A 26,962-nucleotide genomic window follows, 5' to 3' on the forward strand; every position below is an offset into this window, starting at 1 on the left:
AACCCGTGTCTATAGTACAAAACTCAAAGGGTCTTTTTGGAAAGCAACCAACTGTACACCTCGCTGTAAAACTGAAAATGTCTTGCTATCCATGTCTCTTCTCTAAAGAAGCAAGTCTCCAAATAAAATCCCGACTTCCCCCACTGACTACCCCAAGATGTTGTGGGTAAGCCTGTCCACAGTTCACCTGCCCCACGAGAGCTACCTGACCGCCACCCATTGCATCCTTATGGACTTTTTCCCTCCAAAATCATACAGATAAATAACAAAATTGTCAAGTATTTGCTCCTGTCCAGATAAACCAAAAGAACACTGGGAAAGCTCCTGACCCATCTGGGCTGAGTCTGGCCAAGCTGGGAGTGGTGGGAAACAGCAAAAGGCAATACCAAAATATTCGATTTTTGTAGTCTTAGGAGAAAAGCTTTTTTAATTTATTTTATCTTGGGGGCGGGGGCAGGTGTGGTGGGAGAGCCAGCTAATGTGTCCGCTTTGTGTGCTGCGTGGCGTCTCCCAGGGAGGAGGCGATGTGACTTCGGTGGCTGGCCTGGACGCCGCCTTGGACTCCTGGCAGAGCAGAAAGAGCAGCTACACCCTGGTAAACAGATCGCATTCCTGCGGCCCATTGATTTTTTGATCTTTTGACATTTTTTAGTTGCCTCCATTCCCTTCCTTGTCTTTTCTTCAATGTCACAAAAGACAAAAAATGTCTGAACAATCGAGGGCAGAGATATCTATTAGCTGTCAGACCGCCGCTTTCCCGGCATTGACTAAGCGCACGCCACAAAGAGCCGAGAACTGGTAAGATGACAAATTATATCATTTTTCCCCCCTTAAATAGGGATAATCATATTCCAGTACCTTGAGTTCTCCTAGCCAACCACAACATGCTGCGAGACAAGGGAACGAAATCTCATTGTATCCTTTTCTGTAATTTCTATTACGTTAGCTAGATTTGTTGGGAGGAGAAGAGAGAGGGAGAGAGAGAGGGGGAAGAAAGTCCCTTCAAGGAAGGTAGTAACATATTTCAGGTTGCAGCATGTGAGAGGCAAACACATCTTCCTGATCATTTTCCCCTAAGAACTGCTGGCATAGTGCAAGTACCACATTAATAAAAGAAACAATTTGTTCTACTTAGGGATGAAAGACTGTAAAAGAATGAACTGATGTCCCCTAAGTTATTTGTTTCCCCCCGAAGACAAGCAAAGCCCTTTTTTTTTTCAAAGCAGTTAAATTGTGGATTTGAAGTACAGCCAACCTCAACTTTCTAAAACCTAAAATCTGAAACTTATCATTCCCCTTAAATAATGCCCTGACAGGAATGCTTTAAAAAATTGTTTCAAATGGGTTCTCTCTGCTTGTGATTTGACGGCAATGAACACGCTGTACATCTATGATTTCAGTTAAAATTCAAAACACACCCATATGTACGTTCTCCTTCAAAACCAATAATCAACAATTTATAGACAAGAAGGCTAAACTGGATCAACTTTACACTTGCATTTAAGAAGATTAATGATTTTCTTTCAAGGAAGCAGCGTGTTAGGAGCACTGCTTTTCAACATATAGTTTGTATGTAATAAAAATGTTTGGTTTCCGACGTATTTACCTAGATCTCTTATTTCTGTGGAAAATGGTTTAATAAAGAAATTATTTTAACTCTTTAAAATTATTTTAACTCTCTAAAGAGGGCCCAAATGAGTCGGGTGCATGTAGGGAGGGAAAAAAAGAGACAACAGAGCTGTTTCAATTTTTACCACCTCATAATTTATAAACAACTATTGGGGAACTAAGCAAAGGCTCTCCAGATTTACTCTGTATTTTTATGTCCATTATATTTACAAAGACTCCTACTTGACATCCAACATTTAATGTTTACTTTTCTATTTCCAATTATGCTTCTGACAGACTAAACATTAAAGATACTGGGGCATGTTTGGACTTTCACAATGCAAGGGAAAATATCAATTACATATAATATTTAGAACCTAAGTAATAAAATAATTCAAATTCAGGGGGAACAAAGCAACATGAGGCTTTTAACAACTGTAGGAAATCACCCTGACATGCAAATATGGGCACAAAACAGCAAATGTGTAAACTCCAAATGAGAAGGAGTAGTGAGTGGCAAATCAAGATTTTCACCAAATTTTTAACATGACTTAACCAAGATGATTTTTCTGCTGCTGACAAACTAATTTCTGCATTAATGTCAGCTCCGGGTATCTGTGTGTTCATGGTAGAGCACGTACCATGATCAGGCAGGCTCTCTCAAACATTTTAGTGAACAGACCCGACGTGCTGAAGTCATTCCGCAGCACAAAAGACAGGAGGGAGCTATAGGTGCAGAGAGATCACACAGTTTAATACAGTTTAGCTTTAGCTCAGGAAGCAAAATACGGTACCCAAGCAAACCATTCCCAGGGGCAGGGCAGGAAGGACTCACAGGTGCAGACACACACACACACACACACACACACACACGTTCACAGAACTGACCACAGGTTGCGGGCGGGATGGTCGGTGGTTGTGGTTTTTAAAACCGCGCGCTGTCCTTGAAACGGAGGCCGCACACAGCTCCATTAGATACCCATCCAGTGCTCTTGATCTATTATTTACAAAGAAAAACCCTTCACTGCCTAAGTGCCCCCGTCTACTTCAGCCTTCCATCTCAACAGCATCAAACAACCTGGTGGGGGGAAAACACAAGACACAACAACTTGTGTTCATCCTAACGTCCCAGGCAAGTCAAATCCTACTTGGATGGAGGAAAAATGGAGAATAACCAGAACACAGAATGTCAGCTAAGGACAAACACAGGAGAGGTTTGCGCTGCAGATCTGACCGTCACTCTCCAGCAGGCGACGCAAGGTTTTGCCATGGTTCTGTAAGAATGGAAGAGACTTCACCTCAAGGATGGGAAGGGAATGTTTTCAAAACGTATATTTGGTATGAAATTCTTTAATTATCGCATCTGCTCTTTAAGTCGAACTGCATTCGATCTAATTAGTAAGCTTAGATCTCACCTTCATGCTGAACTTTAAACTCTCTGAAGCCAATTAAAAACTATTTAAATGAATATTAAAAGGATTCCTGTGATCATTTCTGACATGAGAGAAAACATGCTTTTCAGCAAAAAATGGGTATACACAGCATGCCTCCATTTCACAAAATATTGTATAATTCTGCCCTTCTTCGATTCTGCCATCCGATGCTTTTCCTTGACCGTTTCATCGTCCTTGTTCAGGCATATCTGCCGCCAATACAGTTTTAACTGCAATTAGAACTGCTTTATTATTCAGTGCTCTTCAATTTTCAATAACTTATTAAGATTTACTGGACAGAAACTGTTTCCTACTTTCATTTCGATACAAGATTGAATTGGGCACATACGTACCAATAAAAGTTGGGATTGAAAAGAAGGAAATTCTTAACAGTTTCCAATTTGATAAGCCAATGCATACTAATGCCACCGTTAAATGCATATTCTTTCTGAGTCGAGGCCTTTGAAATAGCTTTTTGAGAATTAATAAATTATTCTGTTTGCTTATGAAATTAAATGCTCCCATGCAAAGCCGTTGGAATTAACACTACTAAATGTGTTAGGTTACACTAAAGAAATCTTCACAGTATAATTATATCAATGAGTCATTTAACTCACATATATTAATTCAATTTATCTTCATTTTGAACTGTGTGGACTGATGGATTGTCATCATTAGAAATGACAAAACTCCACGCTGCAGGAAAAAAACAGACCTGCTAATGCTCCGACTTCTCCCACGACCACACACCACTGCCTGCACCAGGGGCCTACAAGCTCTCAAGAGAGGTATTGTCTGCTAAGGACCAATGAGTCAGGGCTTCTCTTCAGGATGCCAAAGAGTATCAACTGGACTTGTCCAAACATAATCTATCTAGTATTAGAAAAATCCTGGAAATGCTTTTTGGGAAAATGCTACAAAATGGATTGCCATTTTCCCCAACCACATAACCTCCTGATAAGCATTTCTGATTAAACAGAAACAATTGTGCCACAGCAAACATATTAGCCAAGAGCTCAGCTGGGGATGCTGTTGATAAATAAGACATTACCACGTGAAGCAATTCCAGGATTTCCTTCTCAAAACTCCTAGGATTACACAGGGCATTCTTAAGATTTTAACAACCACAAGGCCATGTTTGACCTGTGACAACCAATGTCAGACTAAACACACCTTGCTGGTCTCAGCCTAGGTTTTGAAAAGCAGAAATGTAGTGGGAAGTTTGAAGGTAGCTGGCTGGCTTCACAGCTGATTCTGAGGAGGCTGGTTTTTAGACTCATCTGACTCAAATGCTTAGTTCCCCTCTCCCTCTTTAAAAAAAAAAAAAAAAAAAAAAAAAAATCTTTGGGCCATCTAACACAAAAATCCTTTTGTTTGTGAGATCCACAATGACACTGATCTCTAGTGAGGAACAAAGGAATTAACTTAATTTCTTTAAATGCTGGTGGTAAAGGAGAGAAGCCACAGAGGTCCGGGGCTTTAGAGAAGTCTGAGAAAAGGCCAGGGAGTTGCAGTTTCTAAAGTGGGTAAATAAATGGCTGCTCCAGGAAATGTCCCACACCTTCTTCAGGATGAAGATGCTGGCCACGCAGAGGATCCCTCAAGGGAACTCACCCACCAGGCAGTGCAGCCTGCCCAGGCCAGCCCTCCTGGGGAGTGGGCAGGCTCAGGCCCTGGGATGCCACTGACCAGTCAATCAAGTATGGAGGGGAGGGAAGATTAAATAATGTCATCAAGTTGCTTTAGAAGTTTGTTGACCTGATGTTAATAGGAAAGTACTGCAAAATAGCATGCTGATGGGCAGAGGGGGGGAATATGTGAATCAGGACTATTACTGTGCATCTCCATGCAAGAAGGGACATTTAGGCACCTGCAGGCTGCCTGGATTTCCCTGACCTGGATGGCCAGTGTTTGGGGCTGGTTGTTGGTTATTGAACCAAAAGACTCCTGTCACTCACAAGGCCTCTAATTAAGTATTGCTGCAACGGCTGCAGCACTATGACAAAAACAAGGACATGTACTTTTCAGGTCACTGTGATTCTGCCTGAACCAAGACTTAAAATTCACAAGTGAACTGCAAGGGGAAGGAGGAACAGCCATGACAAACGGAATGCAGGAAGGGGAAACACTTCTACTTCCTATAAGGAAGGGACCTGAACATGTGAATACCGGTCAAATTCACCTGCCCTTCCTGCCTCGGATGCTTAGAATGCATCACTGCTCCCCAGTGGAGAAGCAGCACACTCTGCCAAAGGCCAGCGTCAAGGGGACAGCACAAAAAGATGGTCCACATTCTGAAATTCCTTGGTTTTCGTTTTGTGGACTTTGAGCAGTTGTGTTTCACAGGAAGTTCAGGAAGGCCGCCAGGAGAGTCACCAAATGCAGCAAGCTGGCTTACACTCTACTGAGCAAGCCTGCAGACTGTGACATGTGTGTGTTCTCAGGGAAATCAGACACACGCATGCCCACGCCCCAGACTGCCACAGGGAATTCCAGGACTAAGGGGAGGGGGCTTTTTGGATGGCAGGTTCCTTCTGACCCTGGTCAGACACTGGCTGGAGGGAGATTTCACCAAGGTCCAGGACTGGTACTCAATGCCAGGGAAGAACGGGGTGTGTGCACACGTGCGTGAGCGTGCATGCACGTGTGTGAACATGCCTGACTCTCAGGATGACAAAGCAGCCTTTATACACATGACAGCCTCTACCTCTTTCCCAAGTCCTTGTAAACACACCCAGAGGCTAACATGATGGGCACAACCAGTGAATAATCAAGTAAAATCAAATTATGTCATGCCTTGCCACAGCCACGCCCACTGGCGCACTTGGGGAGAGCGCTGCCAGTGTGGAGCCAGGGACGCGCTCGGCCCAGGCCCAGGAGGAAAGCATGTGGCAATCGCACGCCCAGAGCAGACGGTGAGGCTGGTTCCAAACGCAACCAAGCATCCTCGCAGGCTGGACTGCAGTGTTATTTTTTCAAAACCGTCTTGTTTTTGTCTAGCACGTCTCTTCAAGGAAGTTTAAGAGAGACTCTACTTCTACTTCTCCTAATCAAATAAAGCCTCACATGACAACCCGCTTGATAGACAGAAAAACAACCCTGCAGGATCTGGAAGAACTGACCCTAGGCTGGTTGGTCGGGACTTTGAGCTAACGAATAGGAGGAAGAGGAGGACTAATGGGACCCTGTGTGGTGCACACAGTGGAACCTTCCCGCATCCTCTCCCAAGAGCACCAGGACATCATTCCCTGATTCTATTCGTACTTATTCAGCAACTATTACACCCTGGCACTGTTCTGGTTTTAGGGTTATTATATCAGTGACCCAAATGAAGAAGGCTCTGCCTGCAGAGAGCCTGAAAGGGACTCAACTACTTAGGACTGTCAACGAGCTCACATGGAACCTCCCAGAGTACCTGGATGGTGTCATTTACTTAAAGTCAACTAACAGAGAACCGAAACCAGTTCCATGACTACTCAGCCTCGTTTTCAACTCACTTTGATTCTTCTGTTCCCTAGAAAATAGAACTGAAAAGCTTGTTTCACTTACATGCTAGAGTAGAAGCACAAATTTTAATTCCCACATTTTTTTTTTAAAAGAATCTCAAATACTAAATTATACTATCAAACCACCTAACCACGAACTGCTGCTTTCACAGATTAGGACATTACGGACTTGGGGAACCTGGGGTTAGTGATCAGGTGCCCTTATTTTGATACCACCCGAAACTTAGAGAGCTTCTGGTTAATTTTGTGTGACCCACGCAGTTGGCCAAATTAGTCTATGATTGGGACAGAAACGTTCCTAGCACTCAGGGAGTAAGCACGAATACCAATTAACATGTTAATTTGGATTTCTCCTCTTTGACCCAATGCTTACTACAGGCTTTCTGGTACTTCCATATTTGATTCTAGGGCTTTAAAAAATGACATGTCAAATTATTGGATCGAACTCTTTAACTTTTTTAGCTGCTTTTCCAACTATAAATTAGGTAAAATATATAGATGTAAGGGTCAAGAATCTACTTGGTCCTCCCCTATAATTTCGAGCCAGTGCTACCTCTACCAAAGATGTGTATATATTATATGGTAAGTTAGTGCTATGTCCTAAGTGTAAACACACAGAACCAATTAAGCATTGGGAAAGTGCACAATAAATGTGGGCTGCAAATATACATATCAAAACACTACTACTATTAGGATACTTACGGTAGGGGGGACATTTTTGGGAAAACATCTTTAAAGAAAAAAAGACTCAGTAGACAATCTCAAAATATCTCAAAGAAAATGCTAGAATCAGAAATTCTTCAAGTATAGTTCCCAAAATTATTAAAAAGCTATTCAGACTGTGATGAGTTAATGAAAAAAGGTATTCGAACCTACTATATATAACTAACAAATATTCATTTTATTATCTAAAAAGCTACTACTTCCTAAAAAATATTAAAAATATTTTTAATCTGATCCAGCTCTATAAGAATTGATTTCTCTAAGAGAAGAGCTTCTTAAATTCAGAGGAAGAAGCCAAGAATTACCATGCTTGTTAAGATGAGGCTGACTAACATTTTTAACGTTTTCTAAACATGCCTCTTGATTGCCATCAACAAGTTAGGGATTTTCAAAATGTAAGCATAGAAAAGCTATTTTCTGTGTGAAATGATTTGTTGTAATCTTCAAGGAAGAGTCACTTTTTAAAACTCTATAAAAATATATACTCTGATCTACACCATGGTTTAATTAGGATAGTAAAAAGTATCAGAAAGACCCAGGTAGAAGCAAAATGAGCTACACACATTCTTTCAAAAGACAGTCCATGCCAGTGTATCTAACCCTCTTTTGTTTCCGAAGGCTGGGTGGGAGCTTTAGTTTATGCCCTTGAACCTCACACGGCCCTCTGCAAGGATACCTAACACATCATCATTCCTGGGATGTTGATACCACTGGCTCTATTTTACAGATGGCAAAACTGAGGCTCCTGGGGTTAGGGGGTCTAACTTATCCAGGGTCAGAGTTTGTACTCGAGTCTTCTGACCCTAGCCTTGTTCCTCCCAGTCCTTCAAGTCAAGACTCACTCCATGGTAGAAATCTAGGGTGGAAAATGCCTGCACAGCAATTCTGAACCTTAAAAAAATAAAAAATAAAATAGTCCTGCCTCTGCTTAACACGTAACATTAGGCGTGTGTGTGTGTGTGTGCGCGCGCACGTGGGTGCGTGTTTGTGTGTGTGTGTGTACACACTGCAGGGGCAGGGATTGTAGCGGTTCCCTTTGCTAACTGAAGGGACAGTTGGCAAGTATAGCGGCACAATTAGTATAGATAAACCCTCAATAGCCTATCTGCCTTCTGATTTTTAAATAAACAAAGGCTGAATGCTGTAATTAAGATCAGAAGTGCCTCTGAAGGACCATATGGCAAAAGGGAAGTTAAATGAAAAAGTCACCAGCAGGGAATGAGGGGAGTTTGTTATTCCTAACGTGGAAGAAGTGATTTTTAAATGTTTTGAACTCTGATGCCTGGAGGAAAACAGCAACCTCCCTGCAGAAATGATGGCTGGGACCAAGGCGGGCAGGCTTGGGAAGGAGGAGAGCGCCGGGCCTGTGGAGAGGCAGGAAAAGCCCCGCTCGCAGGGAACGCCACGTCTGTCCTGCAGGGGGCGCTGCATGCGCTTCCTGTCCAGGCGGACCGGGCCCAACCTAAGGATATCGAAAAGGCCAGGCATGCAGACACTGCAGTGTCCGGGCACACTGATGCCTGGAGGTCCCCAGAGTCTTACTCCTTTCTTAATACTTAGAAAACAATGGCATCTCTATGCTCACAATGGCTTCAGTGTGAGCCCCTCCCCCCCACAATGGCCCCATTCAATCCCCCACCATGAGCGATTGCCCCAAGTTTAACAGCCTGTGTTAGGGGGGCACTGGGCATAAAAGGAGGTGTTTCCAGGTTCAGTGAACACTTTGCATCCATTCATCAGAGAAGGGACAAAAGCAATTCCCCACTTCACCTCGGGCAGGGCAGAGGCTGGGGGCTCCACCGTCCCCACCAAATGAACTTTTCCTGGGTTGGGGGGACCACACGATGTTCAGGGATGGTTGTGCAAACATGGTTCCTGATTATTTTTACCTCCAACTAAAGATATCTACATAAAAACGGCACGCTTTTGTTCCCCAAGAAGAGCCAAGGGAAACATTCTAGTGGGGAGTGGGACGGGGGCAAAGGAGAGAAAGGCTCTCAAGTAAAGACCCAAAAGGCCAACAGACGGTCCTAAGTGACACTTTATTAGGAAAGGAAGCCACCTCTTTCTTTAAAATTTTTATTGGGGTTCACTGCTATTTTTATTAAGAAATCTAATATTTATTTTGTAGAACTGTTTTAATTACTAAGTACCCAGGCCAGCAACACTTGACCAATGGAGGCTACTTTCTATCATGTGATGGAAAGCCTTGCTACTACCCCAGTTGGAAGTGAAACACCCTGATGTCCGACCATGCCTTTCAAGGTTGGAGTAAGAGTCCAAAGCCCCCGAGAGCTCTAGCTGGTCAATAAGGCTCCAGTGTGTTTGTTTGGGGTGGGGGACTGCAAAGTTTATACGAAGCACTAAGACTGGAGAGAGAAGTCATCCCTCCCTCCTCAGAGGGACATCCGCCCACCCCTTCACCCTGCCAAGTGGGACTAGTCATCCTAAACACAGCCCATTCCTGACCAACTCTTCAGGCTTTGGCAGGCCCAGCCCAGCTGTCATTCCAGGCCCAGTTTAGCATTACATAATGAGCGCCTGCTCCCATCTCGGGCTGCAAGTCAAAACAAACTTGCTGAACTCAACCCAGGGCACAAGCTTGTTTCCTGGTTACAGGACCTGGGACTGACTGCTAGCAGCAGACCAGAGCTCTTAGTTTTTTTGTTTTTGTTTTTTGAAAGTGCAATATTAGATGAATTCTTGTACCTGTTCTCATTGTGGTCACCTCTGTCAGGACTGCTCTGACTTCAAGTAGTGGTGATCCAGAGCTTTATCACATACAGTGTCGGTATCAAACCTGTTCTCCAAGGATCGTTTTCACACGTTTCTATGTTGGCATTGTTAACAAAAGCCCAGAGAGCAACACTGTAAAAGCATCCCCAGATACCAGTCCTCTGGGAAAGAAGATGGTGGGTAAGAGACAAAATTCCTTGCCAAAGATGGGGTACAAGTTTATCCTTCAAAATACGAATTTCAATGATTATGGTTGGGTTTTCTGTATATCACTAAAAGCACAGTCATTGCTTGAAAAGTTCCCAGTACTCTTTACGTCTGAGGACCAGCTCCTGCAGTGGAGATGACCATGGTAATCCTCCTCAGTGTCACCACGAGCCTCCAGATCACATCAACACCCAGGGCACCCGAGAAAAATCAGGATTTCAAGTGGAAAATAAGTGAATTCATACTGAGCGCACTGAATTTCACACTCTAATCCAAGAAAGAGCTTAAAATTAATGGCACTTAACATGAATAGTTTACAAAATTAAACTCTGCCTTACACCAGGAGTGGCAGAGAAAAACCAATGGAAGAGAAAAACTAAGAGGTCCAGGTTCTCATCTTGAAGCTCTTGCTATGTGGCTATGCAACCGCAGGGTCTCAACATAGCACTCCGCTCTCCCTGAGCCTCAGTTTCCCAGGGTTGGAGAGAAAAACTGAGGAGGGGCAGGGCAGAGTCAATTCTCAGATTTTCCAGATTTGGAAACTGATTCTACCAACCCACCCACCCACCTCAACCATAGTGAAGAAATGGCCCTGGCCAGGGACAGCTGCTCCAGGGACTGTGTGCATTAACATTTATATTTCATTCAGACATGTCCACTTGCCTGGTCACCAAGTTATTCTACTTGTCCTGCAACAGAAGCTCAGGCCCAAGGGAATATCTCAGCCCACTTGCACAATGACCTTACCTATTAGGTAACATTCAGTTTATTGCTATCTCCCAGCTATCTACGTAACCAGAAGACAGTCCCAGTTAATCACCCTAGACAATCTTTTTTTTTTCCCCCCCAATCCTGGAGACGGGAAACTTTTATTAACAAATCAGGATTCTAATTACAAACAGGTACTGCCTAAATTCTAAGGGACTCCATGCTGAATAGCTCTAATTCACAACGCTTCTTAAATTATTTTGTTCTCTCTTTCTAAACTCTAAGAGGCTGGAATGTGCAAAGACCCTGAGCTGCCGGCAACCTGGATGGGATGCTTCTGGCAGTCAGGTATGTATGATAGATCTCCGGATAGGAAGAGGGACAGAGCAAAAACTTGATGTTGAAAGAGCAAGAATGCAAGAATGCAGTGAGAAACCCTAGGGGGGTAGGGGATAGGACCAAAGGGACACTGGTGGCCAAGCAGAAGCACAGAGTACAGAGGCAGAGAAATGGGCCTCACAGCATCAGGCTGTGTGCGGAACCCTATCCAGGGGAACTCCCAAACTTTGAAGGCGGAATTAGCCACAGACCCATTTTGTCCGACCATCCCAGATCCCACATTTGAACAATGTCCTCTTTATAAGACTGTCTTAAATATGTAGAAGATAGGTGTCTACTAATAGGACAACTTAGATTTTGTTTTTAATATAAAAAGGATATATAAACTCCAGGTCAGGATTCCCAGCCTGTGTTAAGGCACCTGTGTCAATTTCACTGAAATGTCTATTTGCAGACTTCAAATCTGGGACTTAATGAATTACTAATGGCTTTCCTTGGCAGCCTCAAAACCAACTCACTCACACCACCATGGAGAGAGGTCTGAAACCAGAAGCTCTGCAGGTAGTTCCTTCTGGGGACTGCCTCACAGAAGGGCAGGCCTCTGTGGGAGACCCACTAGCAGCAGGATACAGTTCACGACTTCCAGCTAGAAGGCTCTCTTCTGCTCACGCCCTTTCCCCAGCAGAGGAGCAACGGGCCAGGTCCGCAGGCGTACTTACATAACTTCTTTCTAGAAATGGCCAAGAGAACCTACATACCTGTACGGTCAAGTTCATGGCCTTTGTGATTTATTTTCGTGATCTTGCTCCCCCTGCCTTTCCCTCCTATTCCGAGGCTCTTGCCAACACTGCGGGAGGTGACCAGTCAGAAGTCAGATGGAGAAGCAGGGTCAGAGGACCCAACTGTGGCCCGCTTCGCATCACACCTTGAGTGTCCCTTCACTCCTCATCTGCCAAGCTCATGAGATGATGCCATCTTGCTTGCCAGAGCATCTCGTCTAGGAACCAGGCCCCAGCCAGTCAGAGAAGCGGAACAAGGAATCAGAGGGTCACCCAGCAAGCAACCAGGGGAAAGCCTAGTGGTGCGGAGACATTCCAGATCCAGCTCCACTGGAAGCTCGCACCTACATTTTCGGCCACCTGCAAGACCACTGGGGCACTGTATTCTTCTGTCCTGGAAGTAGGGTATGGTAAACAACACTGTGGTACACAGCGTCCTCCCCACCCCGGAAAAAAAAAAAAAAAAAAATCCCTCCAATTACCCTGAAAGGGAAGGACAGGAGGCTGGCAGATGTGGGAGGGGTAAATCTCACTTCTGAGGCTCTCCCCCCAGAGCTGCACAGCGCCCCTCCCCAGGGTCCAGATGACATCTATTAAGTTCAGGCACTGCTCCACAAGGGATCTTGGCCTCTGGCTATGAGAAGAATAGCATCAAAAAATTGCTTGCCAACAACCCATAAATTTAAACAAGTCAGGATGGCAAGAGGAGGCTGCCTGGGAAGCATCTCAGAAAAGTCAAAAGCGGGGTGGCTGGAAATGGGCCGCAGCCAGCAGCACCTCCAGCGCCATGTCCCTCCCCAGACCAGACGCGCCCCACAGACTCCCAGACCTCTGTGCTCATGTGACCACTTTCAGCCTTGCAACAACTGGGTGGGGAGGGGGCTGTCGCAGGGTCAGCACATCTGGCTTGACCAGAGGTATCCAACTCAGATCCTAGCCATCCTCAGTTTTCAGAGGAGCAAGGGTGAGGGAGTCACAAGTAAGGGCTCTGATTTTATCAGCACACCAGTGGGGGCCACTTTGGGCATCAGAGCACAGTCCTAGGAAACCAAAACCCAGCCACTAGGTCAAAAGAGACCAGGCTTGCTCCTGCCTCAGTGATTCAATCCACACAATGGGAATGGCTGTGGCACTGCAAGGCCTCCTCCTCCCCTGCCCTCCCCCTTCCCCTCCCCCTCCTCCTCACTGAGCCACCACCATGGGCCGCGGAATGCACCCTCAAGGACCACACACTGCAAATACATGCTCATCCTCTCAGTACTCACACCCACTCACACAAGAGACATCCATTAATAAGTACAAAAAAATGCACAGCTCTCCCCACAGCCATCTTGGGCATGGCAATCCCCACCCCCTTCACTGGCAACTGCCCCGAACATGGGTTGGTTCTGAATTTGGGCAAAGAGAGAAGTGCAAGTCCAGGGTCCCAGGCATCTGCCCACAGGAGCTCTGCCCCTCAAAGTGGACTCTGGGCTCTGAGTTCTAAGTTTTCGTGGTTCTACCAAGTGGCCCAATTTTTTTTTTTCTTTCATAATTTGTGGGATCCAAGCGATTTTTGCTGTGGGTGGTAACAAGAGTTGAACTGTTTCTAATTATTTAAAAAACAAAACCACACACACAAAACAAAACAAAATTCAACATTGCCAACTGCTGAGAGACTCAGAAGCCACAACTTCCGGTAACCAGGACGTCCCCCAGTGATCATGAACCCGAGGTCTGGAGCACACGTGTGCGCAGAACTTCTCCCACAGCTGGGCCACTCACATGCCCCCAAACTCAGGGTGGCACAACAAGCGGGGGGGGGGGGGGGGAATCTCTGGCTTTGGAAGACTTTTAGAGCCCCAGGCTTCACATCCTGGTCCCAACAACTGCTCTCAGTGGAGCCATGGACAGAGAAGGGAGGGAGGGAGGAAGCCAGCCATGTTTTCCCCTCTCTGAAATAGGTGCTATCAGATAAGACAAAAACCTCCTGAAGTAAAGCCTGGTACACAGTAAACACTCGGTAAATATTAGCTACTTTCTTTTTTTATAAGAATAATTAGAATATCCGCGCACGGTGGCACACATCTGTAATCCCAGCGGCTTGGGAGGCTGAGACAGGAGGATCGTGAGTTAAAAGCCAGCCTCAGCAATGGTGAGGCACTAAGCAACTCGGTGAGATCCTGTCTCAAAATAGGGCTGGGGATGTGGCTCAGTGCTTGAGTGCCCCCGAGTTCAATCCCCAGTACCCCCCCCCCCCAGAAAAAGAAGAAGAAGAATTAGAATAATCCGTGGTTCCCTCGTGGTGGAGCTATAAGGGTGAAATAAGAGAACTTATGACAAGCTTCACCCAGCAGCTGAGGGATAACAGACTGGGTTGTTTTTTGTTTTAAAGAGAAAAGGTCTCCGTGTATTGTCCAAGTTGTCCTCAAACTCTGGGGCTCGAGTGATCCTCCTGCCTCAGCCTCCCAAGTAGCTGGGACCACAGAGCCAGGGGTTTTAATAGACGGAGGGCACTATTAACATTAAACCTGACCCACAGCCACCAGCACAGGGTTCAGGTTTCTCTCCTCCCGCTGAGGTGAATTAAAGGTCCAGATGCCAGCCAGTTTGCAGGTACTCCATCTGCTGTAGGTGCTCCTGATAAATGAAGGCAGGTATAGTAATTTCCGGGTTTTGCAGATGGAACACTCAGGCCTGAGCTGGCTCCATAAGCTGTCACTCAGCAGCTGTGAAACTGAGGCTGAACGCCTGGCGTGCAGATCCCATGCTCCCAACTGTCCCCTTGCACAGACCCCAACCGTAACTGACTTTCCATGGGGGAAGATATTTCCTTTCAAAAAAGGACTCACAAGATCTATGACTTCATCACCAATTCTGAAAGAGGGAATACCAAAATGGAGAGAAAGAAAACCCATTGACAGTGTCATTTAAAAGTCTCAGAGAATGCAGGACTTTCTCTGGACATTTCAACTGCAACTCCATGGCTCCATTCCAAATCACATTCAAAAAAAAAAAAAAAAAATCCAGTACCCCTCCACTGACCAACCCTCATTTGCTACCCACCTTGCTAATCACGCCCTGAGGGTGGCAATAACTCGAACTGCAGACAGTCGTTTTTTTGTTAATGGAATTCTAAGCCCATCAGTTTTCAGCTGGTAGGATGAGAGAATCTTTCACTGTGTTTTTCTAAAGCAAATATTTAGTGCTTTCATCTTTTAGTGCCCTAACATGCAATCTGTCACCAAAATAAGAAAGAAAACAAAAACAAAAAAACACCTTCTCATGCGGGTGTTTGTAGAAATGATATCACGTTTTCGATGTCAATCAGACAAATGGCGCATGTGTTCGGAGTGGAGCTGATCATTTTGCATTCTGCCTTCTAGAGGCGCCTCTGAAAGAATCAAGACCCCACAGTCACACCTGCTCTGTGTATGGGGAGAAGGCCACCGCTGGGCAGCTCTGTCCTGCTAGGTGGCCGGGCTTGGGAAGCTTCATTTAATGTGTGTGTGTGTGTGTGTGTGTGTTTTTAAATGAGAGCCATTCTTCGCCCACCGGGAGGACACCCCCCAACAGAAACCTGTTGCCAGACAACGGCCGTTTCCTATCATCAACTGTCCCTCCTCCAGGTAACCAGGGATGCTCTCCCTGCACCACATGCCAGATTCCCTCAGCCCAGCAAGGGCGAGGCAGGCCCCGGGGCCCAGGTGGGAAAGCTGGGTGAGAATGCTTTCTCCTGCTTCCTAGTGATTTAGATGCCACCAAGCAAGCAGGAGAGCTGCCACCGTGATCTGGAGGCCACTTCTGCTCCCCTCCCCTACAACTCCCCACCCCCACAATCTCTGCCTGGGTCACCGCTCTTAACTTCTCAATTGGCTGCAATGGCAGGTCTCCAAGCAATTACCAAGACAGGGATTAGATTGCCCAAGAATTTACATGTGTGTGACTGCTGTTACCTTGAACAGCAAAACGCATGGCAGAAGCATCATCTTCAGTTCACTTGAGTGTGACACTCTGAGCTGGGGACCTTGCAGGTCACCTCTCATCATTTCCCAAGAGGATGATAAGCGCACATGTAGGATCCTCCCCCAAACATACATTCCTTCATTTCCCTTTTCTCTAGCAAGGCCCAAGTTCTGATCAACAGGCCGGGAAATGGAGACTCTGGCCTCCCAAGCACGTGCCAGCTTGTTCCAGAGTCTGGGCGGGGATGGAATGCACCAGGATTGGGAGAGCGACTCCAGTGCTCCTAATCTCCTAACTCCTGGTTTCATCTAAGTGATGGGACAAGTGAGGACAGCCTGGGAGAACCAAGCTGGGTCAACAAAATCTACAGATTACATTCCATCATCGTTGTAGCCACCATGCCCAAACCCGGGTGACCTGCCCTGCATCTCTGAAGAATAATCTAGATAATTCAAAGCAGAGTGCTCCAAAACACATTTCACGTCCCTTGCTGCCTCTAGGGTCAGCAATCACATATCACCTTCACTAATTATGTTTTTAGTTGGCCACCATCAGCAAAGCTAATTGCAGAATGAGGTCTAATTCTCCAAAATCCACAAGGTGGCCCAGAGCATTCCAGACGTAGAGGCAAGAACAGTTCAGAATGAGGCATGGAAAATCCCAGCAAGAATTGTCCATAACCGACTAGCTGGCAGCCCAAACAGCAGAGTGTAGGGAGGTGTTGCTGTTCTGTGCACTGTGTATGGCGCAGGACATAGTTACACAAACGTATGTGAAAACTCATAGAAATGTAAAGCAAAAGAAAAAGTCACTTTTACTGTAAGGTATATCTTAAAATGATGATTTTTATTTTTTAATCCCACATCTCAAAAGAAACCTTGTCCTCAAACCGTAAATGAGGGTGTATGTAATGAGTGTAAATCCAACAAGCACACAGCTGCAGACGCCAATCCAAGACCCACTGAACCTGGTGTGAGTGTACTTTGCTGTTCTAAGCAGGACACAACCCAGGAGAAACTGGTGTCCTCTCCAACATAAACACATCCATATGCAGTGTGGGCCAAAGCCCATGGCAGACACCACGGTCCACACCAAGAGGCAGAGCAGGAGATGATGCACCTCCCCTCTGGAATGACACATTTATGAGTTCCATGAAAGAGGCCATAAGCCAGCCTCCCTCTCACCTCGGCCCACCTTTCTCATGGGTTCTTGTGAAACTGGCAACTGCAAAGAAACTTGTCCAACAGACAGGGCTGTGACAACCAATGACCTGGACGTCCCTCTGAGTGGTTACAAGTTTCTTCTACTTTCTACTTAAGAGTTTTCTTATTTTCCAGGGGAAAGAAGGACTTCTCACCTGTCACCCTGGCACCAGACAAAACAGGGGCCTACCAGAAACCCAGGGGGCAGGAGCAGGGCCGAGCAGTACTGACCGAGAGCCTCCACAGTCCCGCTGGACCCACCCAGTAGATCAAGTTCAATCTAGTGCCATCTCACACCAACTCCTAAGCGGCTGCCACCAAGGACAGGGTGGCCATGGGGGAGGCCAGAGAAGCTTGACAGGCCGGGTGACCAGGGGCTTGGGAAATGAAAACAGTGGGCTGACCATGTGTCCTTCAGTTACCCCAGAGTTCTTCCCACTCCCCTTGACTCTCATTTCTTCTTTCTCTGGTGTCCTTTGTTCCTTCCTTGTCCCCACCCAAGGTTCTGAAAGGAACTAGCTTTTCCGAAACAGAAACTTTCTCTCTGAGCACAAAGGGGCCTAATGTAGACCTTCCCAGGAACCACTCTGGTCTCCTACGGCTCTGGCCACCGAGGCTGACTTGAGCTCACTCAGAGTGGCCTCGCCAGGGGCAGAGGGGCACTCAGAGGAACACAGCCCCCCTGCAGAAGGTTCTGAGAAGTTAAAATTGTGTGGCTGTCCAAAGGTCACCTCTTTCCTCATTGTCAGCCCAAGTACAGGGGATCAGACGTTGATGAGGAAGGACGGCCATCGTGGGGACTGTATTCTACCACCATGCTTCCTAAACTGGGGGTAAGAAAAATTAACTACTGATTTTTTTTTTTAATGTTTGAAGTAGCCTTTCAGAGAAATAAATGACAGGAAAAACTGGAACATATCGATGAAGCATGAAAGGGGATGTGTCTCCCTGTATAGTCTCTCGCTAAACTAGCAGGAGTTGATGCCGTTAAGGTTCACCGGACACACAGATGAGGAAAGATTAAAGACTAGGACCTTCCACATTGCTCATGTAATAATAACAACTGCCCTTAATAAAAATGAATTAACTAGATACCAGAGTCTGGGCTGAGATATGGTTCCCCCTTTCCAAATCCTGAATACCGACCTCTCTGACATGATTGAAGGGATCAGTAATAGGACAGGACTGCCACAGAGCTGCCACACCAGAGAGGCCAGCCAACAGGACAGCATGAGAACCACCTGTGGAAAGCACACACCGGCCCCAGGTCCTGACCTCACATCTTCATGTTGGGGGCCTGACCGGGAGAGTCGTAAGGCCAATTGACTAAAAGCCAACCTGCCACCTTATGGGATTTACAAAAGGGGAGGATGCAAAACAGTAGGTTGTGTGAATGACAACATGCCACACACCAGAGGCCTAAGGCCTAAGGCTTCTCTCCTGATGACCTTTGTCACATGGATGCAAAGAAAAATATGTGACTCACAAAGAATGGGGAAAATGGACACGGCTGAGATGAGAGCCAAGGATACAGCCTGTGGCGGGTTCTGGGTGGGCCCACCAGTCCTGCACTCAGGGCGGGACAGCATCGCCATCTCCCCACCGACAGTGCTCAGAAGACCCCTCCACACACTGCGTCTCCTACCTAGTGCACAGAGCGAGACGACCAGCACTCACAGTGGCCTCTCTTCAGTCCACGGAATGGCAAACACAGAAACAGACCTCGGATCCCCTCCCTGTCTGGTCCGTGCCTGATAAGTCGGGTGGAACTACGGGGTGCTCCCCAGTGACGGGGAACGTGAACTCACTGAGGCCTTGGAAGCACACAGCTGGGTCCTGTAGGACACTTACACCACTGGAACAGCTGGAGAAAACCCACACGCTCACTTAAACTCACAAGAAAAGAAGCTTTGCAAACAGAGAATGTCCCGCTGGCCATCCCCCACAATGAGCACAGGCGGGAGGGGGGTTTTGCTGGTCCACTTTTTCACAGAACGACCCAAGGAAGCCCTGGGCCACATACATCATGAGAGCATTATAGAAAGTTCCAGAGCACACTGTCTTCCCTATTTTCAACTTACACCCTCTGGCCACGACACTGTGACAGCAGAACGTGGAGGATGGTCTGTTTGCTTTGGGGCAAGGGCCAAGCGCCTTAAGGGGTGACCAATCCTAGAGTGGACAACCACTGAAGCTTCAGGAAGAGTCTTCCTGGCTTACGGGGGAACGTGTTTCTGTTAGAGAGAGATGGAAAACAAGTACACTACAGGAGCCTACATATGTCTTTTAAAGCACATTTTTGGAAAAGTGGGAGGAAGTTAGGTTAAAACACTGACTTTGCCCTTCAGAGGTGCTCTTGCTGTGCTCACCCTACTTCTCTATTGGTGGGGAGACAAGCTGAAAGTTTTAACTTGGTGGAACCCTGGCTAACCCAGAGCCATAATGCAGGGATTTACACATTAGCAAAAACTTCCTTTATTATGCACTATGTTGTGTAAATCCTGATTTTCCATACATAACATGTACTGAGAAATAAAGTAACCAGGAAATGAAGTAATATCTATATTTGTTTCAAATGACTAACAAGCAAAAATAAAACTCTGGCCATAATACCATGCTTTTTAGAAATCAGACATATAATAAGCCACAGATTTATAGGATGTGGTCTAATAAACCTAAGAAAAGTTTCATTTCCTCTCACCAAACTCGTTAACTCCCTGTCTATGTGACTAGCTTTGCAAATTTAGCAGAAGTCTATTTTTCCCCTTAAATTTATAGGCTGGGCAGTTAATGAGCAAGTAGCAGCAATAACGTGCCCCCTTCTGAACATGCTCGCTCGTAGTGTTTGCACGCACACACACCCCCCTCCTCAACACTGGCAAAGGGGCAGGCTGACGGCAACAACCAAAACTCCAAAAGGGGCAGGGTACCATCTTGTTAATCCCCAGCCCCTGCTCAGGAAAAGTTCACAGAACCCCCAAAGAGGAAGGAAGCAGGGAATAAGGGAAGGGCTGGACAAAGAACTTTTTAAAAGTTTGTTTGCAAGTATTTCAGTGGAAATGGTATTGACTAAGCAATTACAGGAAAAAAACATTTTCTTTCTTATCTGAATGTAGCTATGCCATGGGTCACACCCTATTATTGTCACTATTCAGCACGTTAATAGCCCCAATGCAATGACTTTGTGTGGCTAGCTTTAAAATGTACATGAATAGCTAACTAAAAAGAGGTGACTCATGCCTGCCCAGGTGGGTGTTGACTTTCTTAGTCATATTTACTAGACTAGTCCATAACCTGCTGAAGGGTTAGAACCAAGCTGAACTTCAAAGAAAGAGGGACAAGAGACAAGGAATTTCAAACAGGGATGGGGCACAAGGTATCTCCCGGCGTGAGACTGGAAACTACAAACTTGGATGTCCCAAATCAAAACTTCTCCCCCAGCTCCCAAGGGGGTCAGGTGAAAAGAGGACAAAGGTATTCTCCATTAGCAATTGCAGGATGGCTGGCTGAGGGGAAGGCCCTGGACCATGGACAACAGCCATGGTCTTTCATTAACAGCGTTTTATGGTCTGCATTCTCTGACTGTGTGATCTTAGGCAAGTTGCTTAATCCCTCTGTGGCTCAGTTATCTTGTTTGCAAAAGGAATAATTACAGAGCCTCCCCTTCCTGGGGCCGTTGTCAAGTTATGAACAGTTTATAGAGAGCCTGGCTGAGGTACCGGGTAGAGCAGGCCTGGCTGGGATGCCACTGCCACCCCTCTTACACACAGGGCATTGCATTGCGAAGCAAGCTCCTTGCCGCAGAGGCAGCAGACACTGGGCTCACACCTGGTTCTCCTGAGCACCAATCCCATGTGGCTTCCCCAGAGCCTCTTCCAGCCCACTCATGCTACAGACTGGGAATTTCACACTCCAGCAAAATCCCCAAAGTAGCAAGTACTAAGAATGCTAGATCTGAATCCCCTGGAAACCATATAGACAGAAACACAGGCAATCGCCCACCCCACAGTGGCAACATGTGTGGGATTCCCTGAGAACCCTGATGGTCCACACTGGCTCTGTCCCCAAGCATCCACTTCATGTGCAGCCCATGAGAGGGGGGAAACTGAGGCACAGAGCAGTCCGGTACCTTGGCCAAGTTGGTCGGGTCTTTGCGTGACTTCTGTGCCTGGCCTACTCACAGTTCCATGGATTTAGACCTAATCCTGGAAACGTGGCGTTCTGGCACCTGCCTGGGAGATGTTTCTCTGTTCCAAGGACAAGACTGATAAATGCTCGTGGCCACTGGCGCCAGGGATCTAATCGGCCCCTGCAGATCTGGAGTTATAAGGAAGAAAGCAGGCTTTCTGTTTCGGTTTCCTCAAACTCGACATGGGCGCCTGGTTCTCCTTTATCTACCTCCTAACTCTGACCAAAGATTAATGAGTGACCACTTGCCAGGTCCTGGTGGAGGGAGAGCCATAGCCTCAGCTATCAATGCTCACTAAAGGCTGACCAGGGGCAGGCCGCCCAGGAAAAGCCGTCCACTGACCACGGCTACTGCACAAGGGCTAAATATGTACATGTACCCAGGATCAGGAGGGCACAGGCATTGGTCCAAGGGCAGGGCAGGGGTGAGACAGCACCCTGCCATCTCCTGCTAGATGCCCATCTGGAGGGATTAGGGTTAGGGAAGGGTTAGAACGAAGGATTTCCACAGGACACCAATGCATAGAATTACTGACCAGAATTGATACCCATTCTGGTATCAGAAAAGCGTTCTCAGTGCCATCGCAACCAGATGAGAATAAAACTGCAACACTGTTAAGTTACAATCCCACTTTTAGAGTTTTTAAAGTTTACGCACATGAATGATAAGGGGGGAAATGCACCCAAATATCAATAGATAATAAGTAAGAGCATGGATGTTTACATTTTCTTTGCTTTTTTCATGTTTTGAAGTTCTCTTGAATACATGACTCAAACTACAGCAAGCTCTTAAGACAACTGACTGCACACCTCTCTCTGAAGGTAAGACATATGCATACTACCTGCCGGAGAAAGCACAATAACTGTCCCAGCAGCCTTAACACATAGCACAGCACCCGGCACTGAGTAGGGATATAATAACTGTTTTTACTTGTGTATGCGTGTCTGTGTGTGTGTGTGTGGGTGGGTGGGTGTGGTGCTGGGGATTAGAACCCAGGGCCTTGTGTGTAAGAGGCAAGTACTCTACCAACTGAGCTGTATCCAGAGCCCACAATAACTGTTTTAAAGGATAGACATTTCACTAATTGGCTCATGAATATTCACTTTTCTTTAAAAGAAAAACTAACATTAGTACTAAGTCATTTGCTGTTTCAGGGTTACTTTAAAATTTTTTATCTGCATTGACTTTTGCTTTCCTGAAGATAAAAGCATGTTCTAGATGTTCTTTTCTTTGGGACTACTAATTTGAAGAGAACTGTCACTCCTAAGCACAGAACAGTGTGGGGTATTGACGCTGTATTGAATTATTTAAAGGAAATTCACAATGCTTCCTGTCCTTGGAGAGCAACATCTGTGAGAAGCGCCATTCACATCCGCCTCCAGTAGGAATCCTTGTGGAGGAGTGAGCATTTCTCAGCACCCTGAATTTTAAAAGGAAATCTATAATTTCTAAATTACTAATAACAAAGGCAACGCTCAGGTGAGAGCTTCCTTCTCCTGGCAGCTGTGAGGAGCCCAGGAAATTCCTTCCTGGGGGCCAGGTTTCATGGGACAGTGCGCTCATCACTCCCAAAGCCCTCGGGGACGCTACGTCCTGTCACGTGCCTTTATGGAGCAGGCACCTTGAGCTCGCGGTGGCACCACCCTCACCCCGCTCTTGTAAAACCTGCATTTTTATGGGACAACATCCCTATAGCAGACAGCACACCAGACATCATGGCGCCTGACATGACAGTGACCCGGGCTGGTGGCGGAGGGATGGCCCTGCCCTAGTGCAGGTAAACTCTGGATGGGCAGTTTCATTTCAGAGCTGGCTCATCTCATACCGTCATTCTGCTCCGAGACGTACCTCCAAACACCAGGGCTCCCCAACCTTTTGTAAGGAGTGGCTCCTTTTCATGTCCCTGAAGACTTGAGTGCTGACAGTGAAGTCTGAGGGGGGGTAGAAGTGCTGACAGTCATGTCCCTGAGTGCAGCAAGGGAGGGGGCTCTGCTGCCAGGAAGAAAGGGGAACAGAGTAAGGCTCGGGAGGGAGGGGACGCGGTCCCCGCGGCACAGCCCCAGCCTGACTGCCTACCCTACCCACGATTCTCTAGAAGCTCCTAATGACCAGGGCATGAACCCCAAACTCTTCCACCTCCCTGCCATTCGGACGGAGGTCCCACCGAGGACCAATACGACCTCCTCCATGCAGCCTTCCCACTGTCCCCAGCCCACCCACCCCGACAGACAGGGCCACTCCCTCCTGGGGCCTCAGGGAGCCTCCTGGCTGCAGCCCCCTTAACTTACCTTCCTGATTCTTCTGTTAGTCTGAACTATGTGATACGCTGATATTTCTGCCCCCCAAACACAGTAATTTACAAATGGCTGCATTCGACACTCTGTTTGGGAATCTTGTCTGTCTTAACACCTATTCCTCTGCCAGACTCTTAGTCTCTGGAAAGAAGCAACGGCACCGCCATCCCTGGACCCCTCACAAGATCAGGCAGCCCGTGCCTGGAGTCCTCAAATTTCCACCCACTGGAGACCAGCCCAGGCGCCTCCACGTGCTCTCCTGCCTCCTCTACCTAGAGCCCTCCACGGGCTTTCCATCCGTCCTCAGCCACTCTTCTAGAGAGGAGTGTGGTGCCTTCTTACAGAGGGGGAAACTGACTCAGAGACGTTAAGGAGCATGCCCAAGGTCACAGAGCTAGTAAATGGCAGAGGGAGCACGAGGACCATGTTTCAGTCAACTCAGGTATGACAGCTGTGTGCACCCGTCTGCTTTGAAGATGTTGATTGCATAGGCAGGGCAGAGAATTCAGGGGTATGATTTAGGGGTGCAAAGAACAACCTGGGGCCCTACAAACAAGAAATAGCATTCTAATTTTCTTTTTTAAGAAGCTAATTTCTATGCCCTGGATGCTCTTCATAAAAGATACATGCCTTCTCTTTTATGCTTTTTATGATTTTTACATGAAGGAAAATCCCATCAACAATTTTTTTTCACCCTCCTTAATTCTCAATAATAATAATTCAGGACTAGGAATATAAGGTTGAGTACAATGCTTAACAACTTCCGTGCTCTGATATTCACTATCAGAATGAATGTGGTGGGTACAGATGATTCTGGAAGATAGGAAATCAAAGAAAACAAAGGACAGATCTCTAAAATAGCAGGCACAATTCTGGAACAGTTTCCAGGGTGCCCTGAGTTTTTCCAGGTGAATTAAAACCATCCATAGGCAAACTGAGCTTCCCAAATGAGAAGGGGCTGCTCTGCCTGAGAACTGGACCTCTCAGGGCCAGGCTACAGCTGAGCACCAGAGGGAGCAGGCACCCTGCCCCGTGGGCTCCCACGCCCATCTGGGACGCACAGACCCCCGCCCGCCTCTCTGCACAGCACTCACTGGTACCCAGACTTGAGTCATGAGTCCGTGTAGGGACCAGCCCACTTTATGACAGAGGTGATCCCACTCCGCCTAGTCACAGCAGTGACTCACCTTCAAGGCAACATGATTTACCCTCCTACTGTTTCTAGAAGGAAGCAGGGACACCAGGGTTCAATCTTTGCCTACCTGCTCTGTGTTCTAACACAATGCTGGGGGAGCAAAGAAGGGCTTCCAAGGATAAGTGCAAGGATCGCAGGGACCACCTCATCTTGACCATCCCAAGCTACTTCCTCGTGACCTGCACTCTCACCAGGACCTGTGCCTTATGAGGAAATGGGCATGTACACATACCTCAGTAGAGACCTAGATACTCTTATCTAGGAACCTGGGAACCTCAGAGCCCAATTTTTAGGTCACAATCAGTAACCCTACCAGCTTTGAACTTGGAGGATTTGCCTTATCCCCATCTTCTCCAATGGGCCTACCCTGCTTTTCTCTGTATTTTGATATCTGTAACTATTCATTTCTAATCCTACTGCAGAACGCAAAGTCTTAAGAAACATTAAACTTCGGGGTGTATAAAGAATCTTATATAAACTATTTGAATGTATACATGAATATAAAATCATTTTACACCATGAGAGCTATAACTAAGTCTCCTCTGAAGAACATGAGATTGTACATGAGATTCTGAAGACTGACAGGTTCACGTCCGAGTCTTCTCAGCAGCCATTCATAACTATTCTGGAATTCCTCATTATTTAGGAGGCCCCACCCTGACTCCTGGGCTGAGGTGGGTGTAGACATCTCCCCCAGCTCTAGCTATAAAGCAGCTAACTTGGCCCAAGGACAAGTGGCACACTGCAGCCTCTTATCAAAGGCACTAGTCCAGAATCAAGGTCACAGACATGGGAGGAGATAAGATCTCTCTGGACTTGAGCAAACCTCTATGCAACGAAGCCAACGTGGAGGACAACAGAGCCAAGAGCTGGTAGAGAGTGGTCCTGGTACAGAAGGCCCTGGGCCTGGTCATGCCTGACAGGTCTCCTACCTCCTACTTCCCAGTTATAGATCAACACACTTATTTTCTCAGACTAGTTTGATATGGGTTTGGAGATAGAAGAATTAGGAGTAAACAGTCCAGTCACCTTCGTCTGACTGGCCTCAGTAACTGTCCATCTATGAGCCAAGTGGTAATGTAGAAAATACTGGAGATGTTCCAGAGAAGGAAGGCCACAGAGGTCCTGCTCCTGGCACAATGGCAGGACTGCAGCAGACATTTGGTACTTCGTGAAGAATGAATGTACCTTGCAACCAGACGCTAGAAATGGGGGAGAGGGACTTGGCATCCACAGACCTGCTGGAACTACCCTGAAAACTACCAAAGAACTGGCAGCACTTGCCCTAGTTCAAAAAGTAGGTGCAGCCGGGAGCGGTGGTGCACACCTGTAATCCCAGAGACTAGGGAGGCTGAGGCAGAAGGATTCCAAGTTCAAAGCCAGCCTCAGCAACTTAGTGAGGCTCTGAGCAACTTAGAGACTTAGTCTCAAAATAAAACTAAATAAATATAAAGGGTGAGGTGGTGGCTCTGCCGATAGAGTGGCTCTAGGTTCAGTCCCAACAACAAAAACAAAGAGAGTCCTTAATGTGTATGTTACTGGGAGGGTGTTTTGGATGAGTTTAACATTTGAATGAACTGAGTAAAGCAGACTGGCCTCCCTATGTGGATGGGCCCCATCCAATCAATTGAAGGCCCGAAGAGACCTTCAAGGTTGACGCCATAATGGAGGGGAACATCAGTTTCTTCCTGCCTTTGAACCTGACTGAGACACCATCTCTCTCCCCAGCTCTCCTAGTTCTCAGGCCTTGGCTCCAACTTAACCACTCTCCTGGGTCTCCCACAGGCCAACGGCAGATCCTGGGACTTCTCAGCCTGCACAGCTGGGCAAGCCTATCCCTCAGGCTAGGCCCCTTTCGGCATAGCCACCCATCCACCCTGTTGCTCTGTCTCTGGAGAAACCTGACACATACTTTGGGTTGGTTGTGTGTTCTCTCATCTAAAGCAGAGGGAAAAGATGATGCATGAAAATTCTGAAATCAGAATTTTAAAATGGAATGAATCTTAGAAATCACTTAATTCTTTTTTTCTCTTTTTTTTTTTTTTGGGGGGGGGGGTCGTTTTTTGTACTGGGAATTGAACCAAGGGGTACTTTACCA

General features: G+C 46.7%; 1 protein-coding gene across 42 annotated transcripts in view; it reads right to left on the bottom strand.

Annotated features, from left to right (window-relative positions):
* Positions 1 to 26,962, bottom strand: part of Tcf7l2 (transcription factor 7 like 2) — a 187,957-nt gene that overhangs the window by 46,791 nt on the left and 114,204 nt on the right. For 10 of the 42 annotated variants that reach the window (XM_071610892.1, XM_071610897.1, XM_071610894.1 and 7 more), the window contains one exon: positions 23,224 to 23,367. The exons of 30 other annotated variants lie outside the window; for them this stretch is intronic. In XM_071610892.1, coding sequence (XP_071466993.1) covers positions 23,224 to 23,367 — 144 coding nt within the window. The remainder of the gene's footprint in view (positions 1 to 23,223; positions 23,368 to 26,962) is intronic. 2 more of the 42 variants (XM_071610891.1, XM_027929909.2) reach the window with 1 other exon arrangement.

Source organism: Marmota flaviventris, chromosome 4 (assembly GCF_047511675.1).
Source record: "Marmota flaviventris isolate mMarFla1 chromosome 4, mMarFla1.hap1, whole genome shotgun sequence".
NCBI lineage: Eukaryota > Metazoa > Chordata > Mammalia > Rodentia > Sciuridae > Marmota > Marmota flaviventris.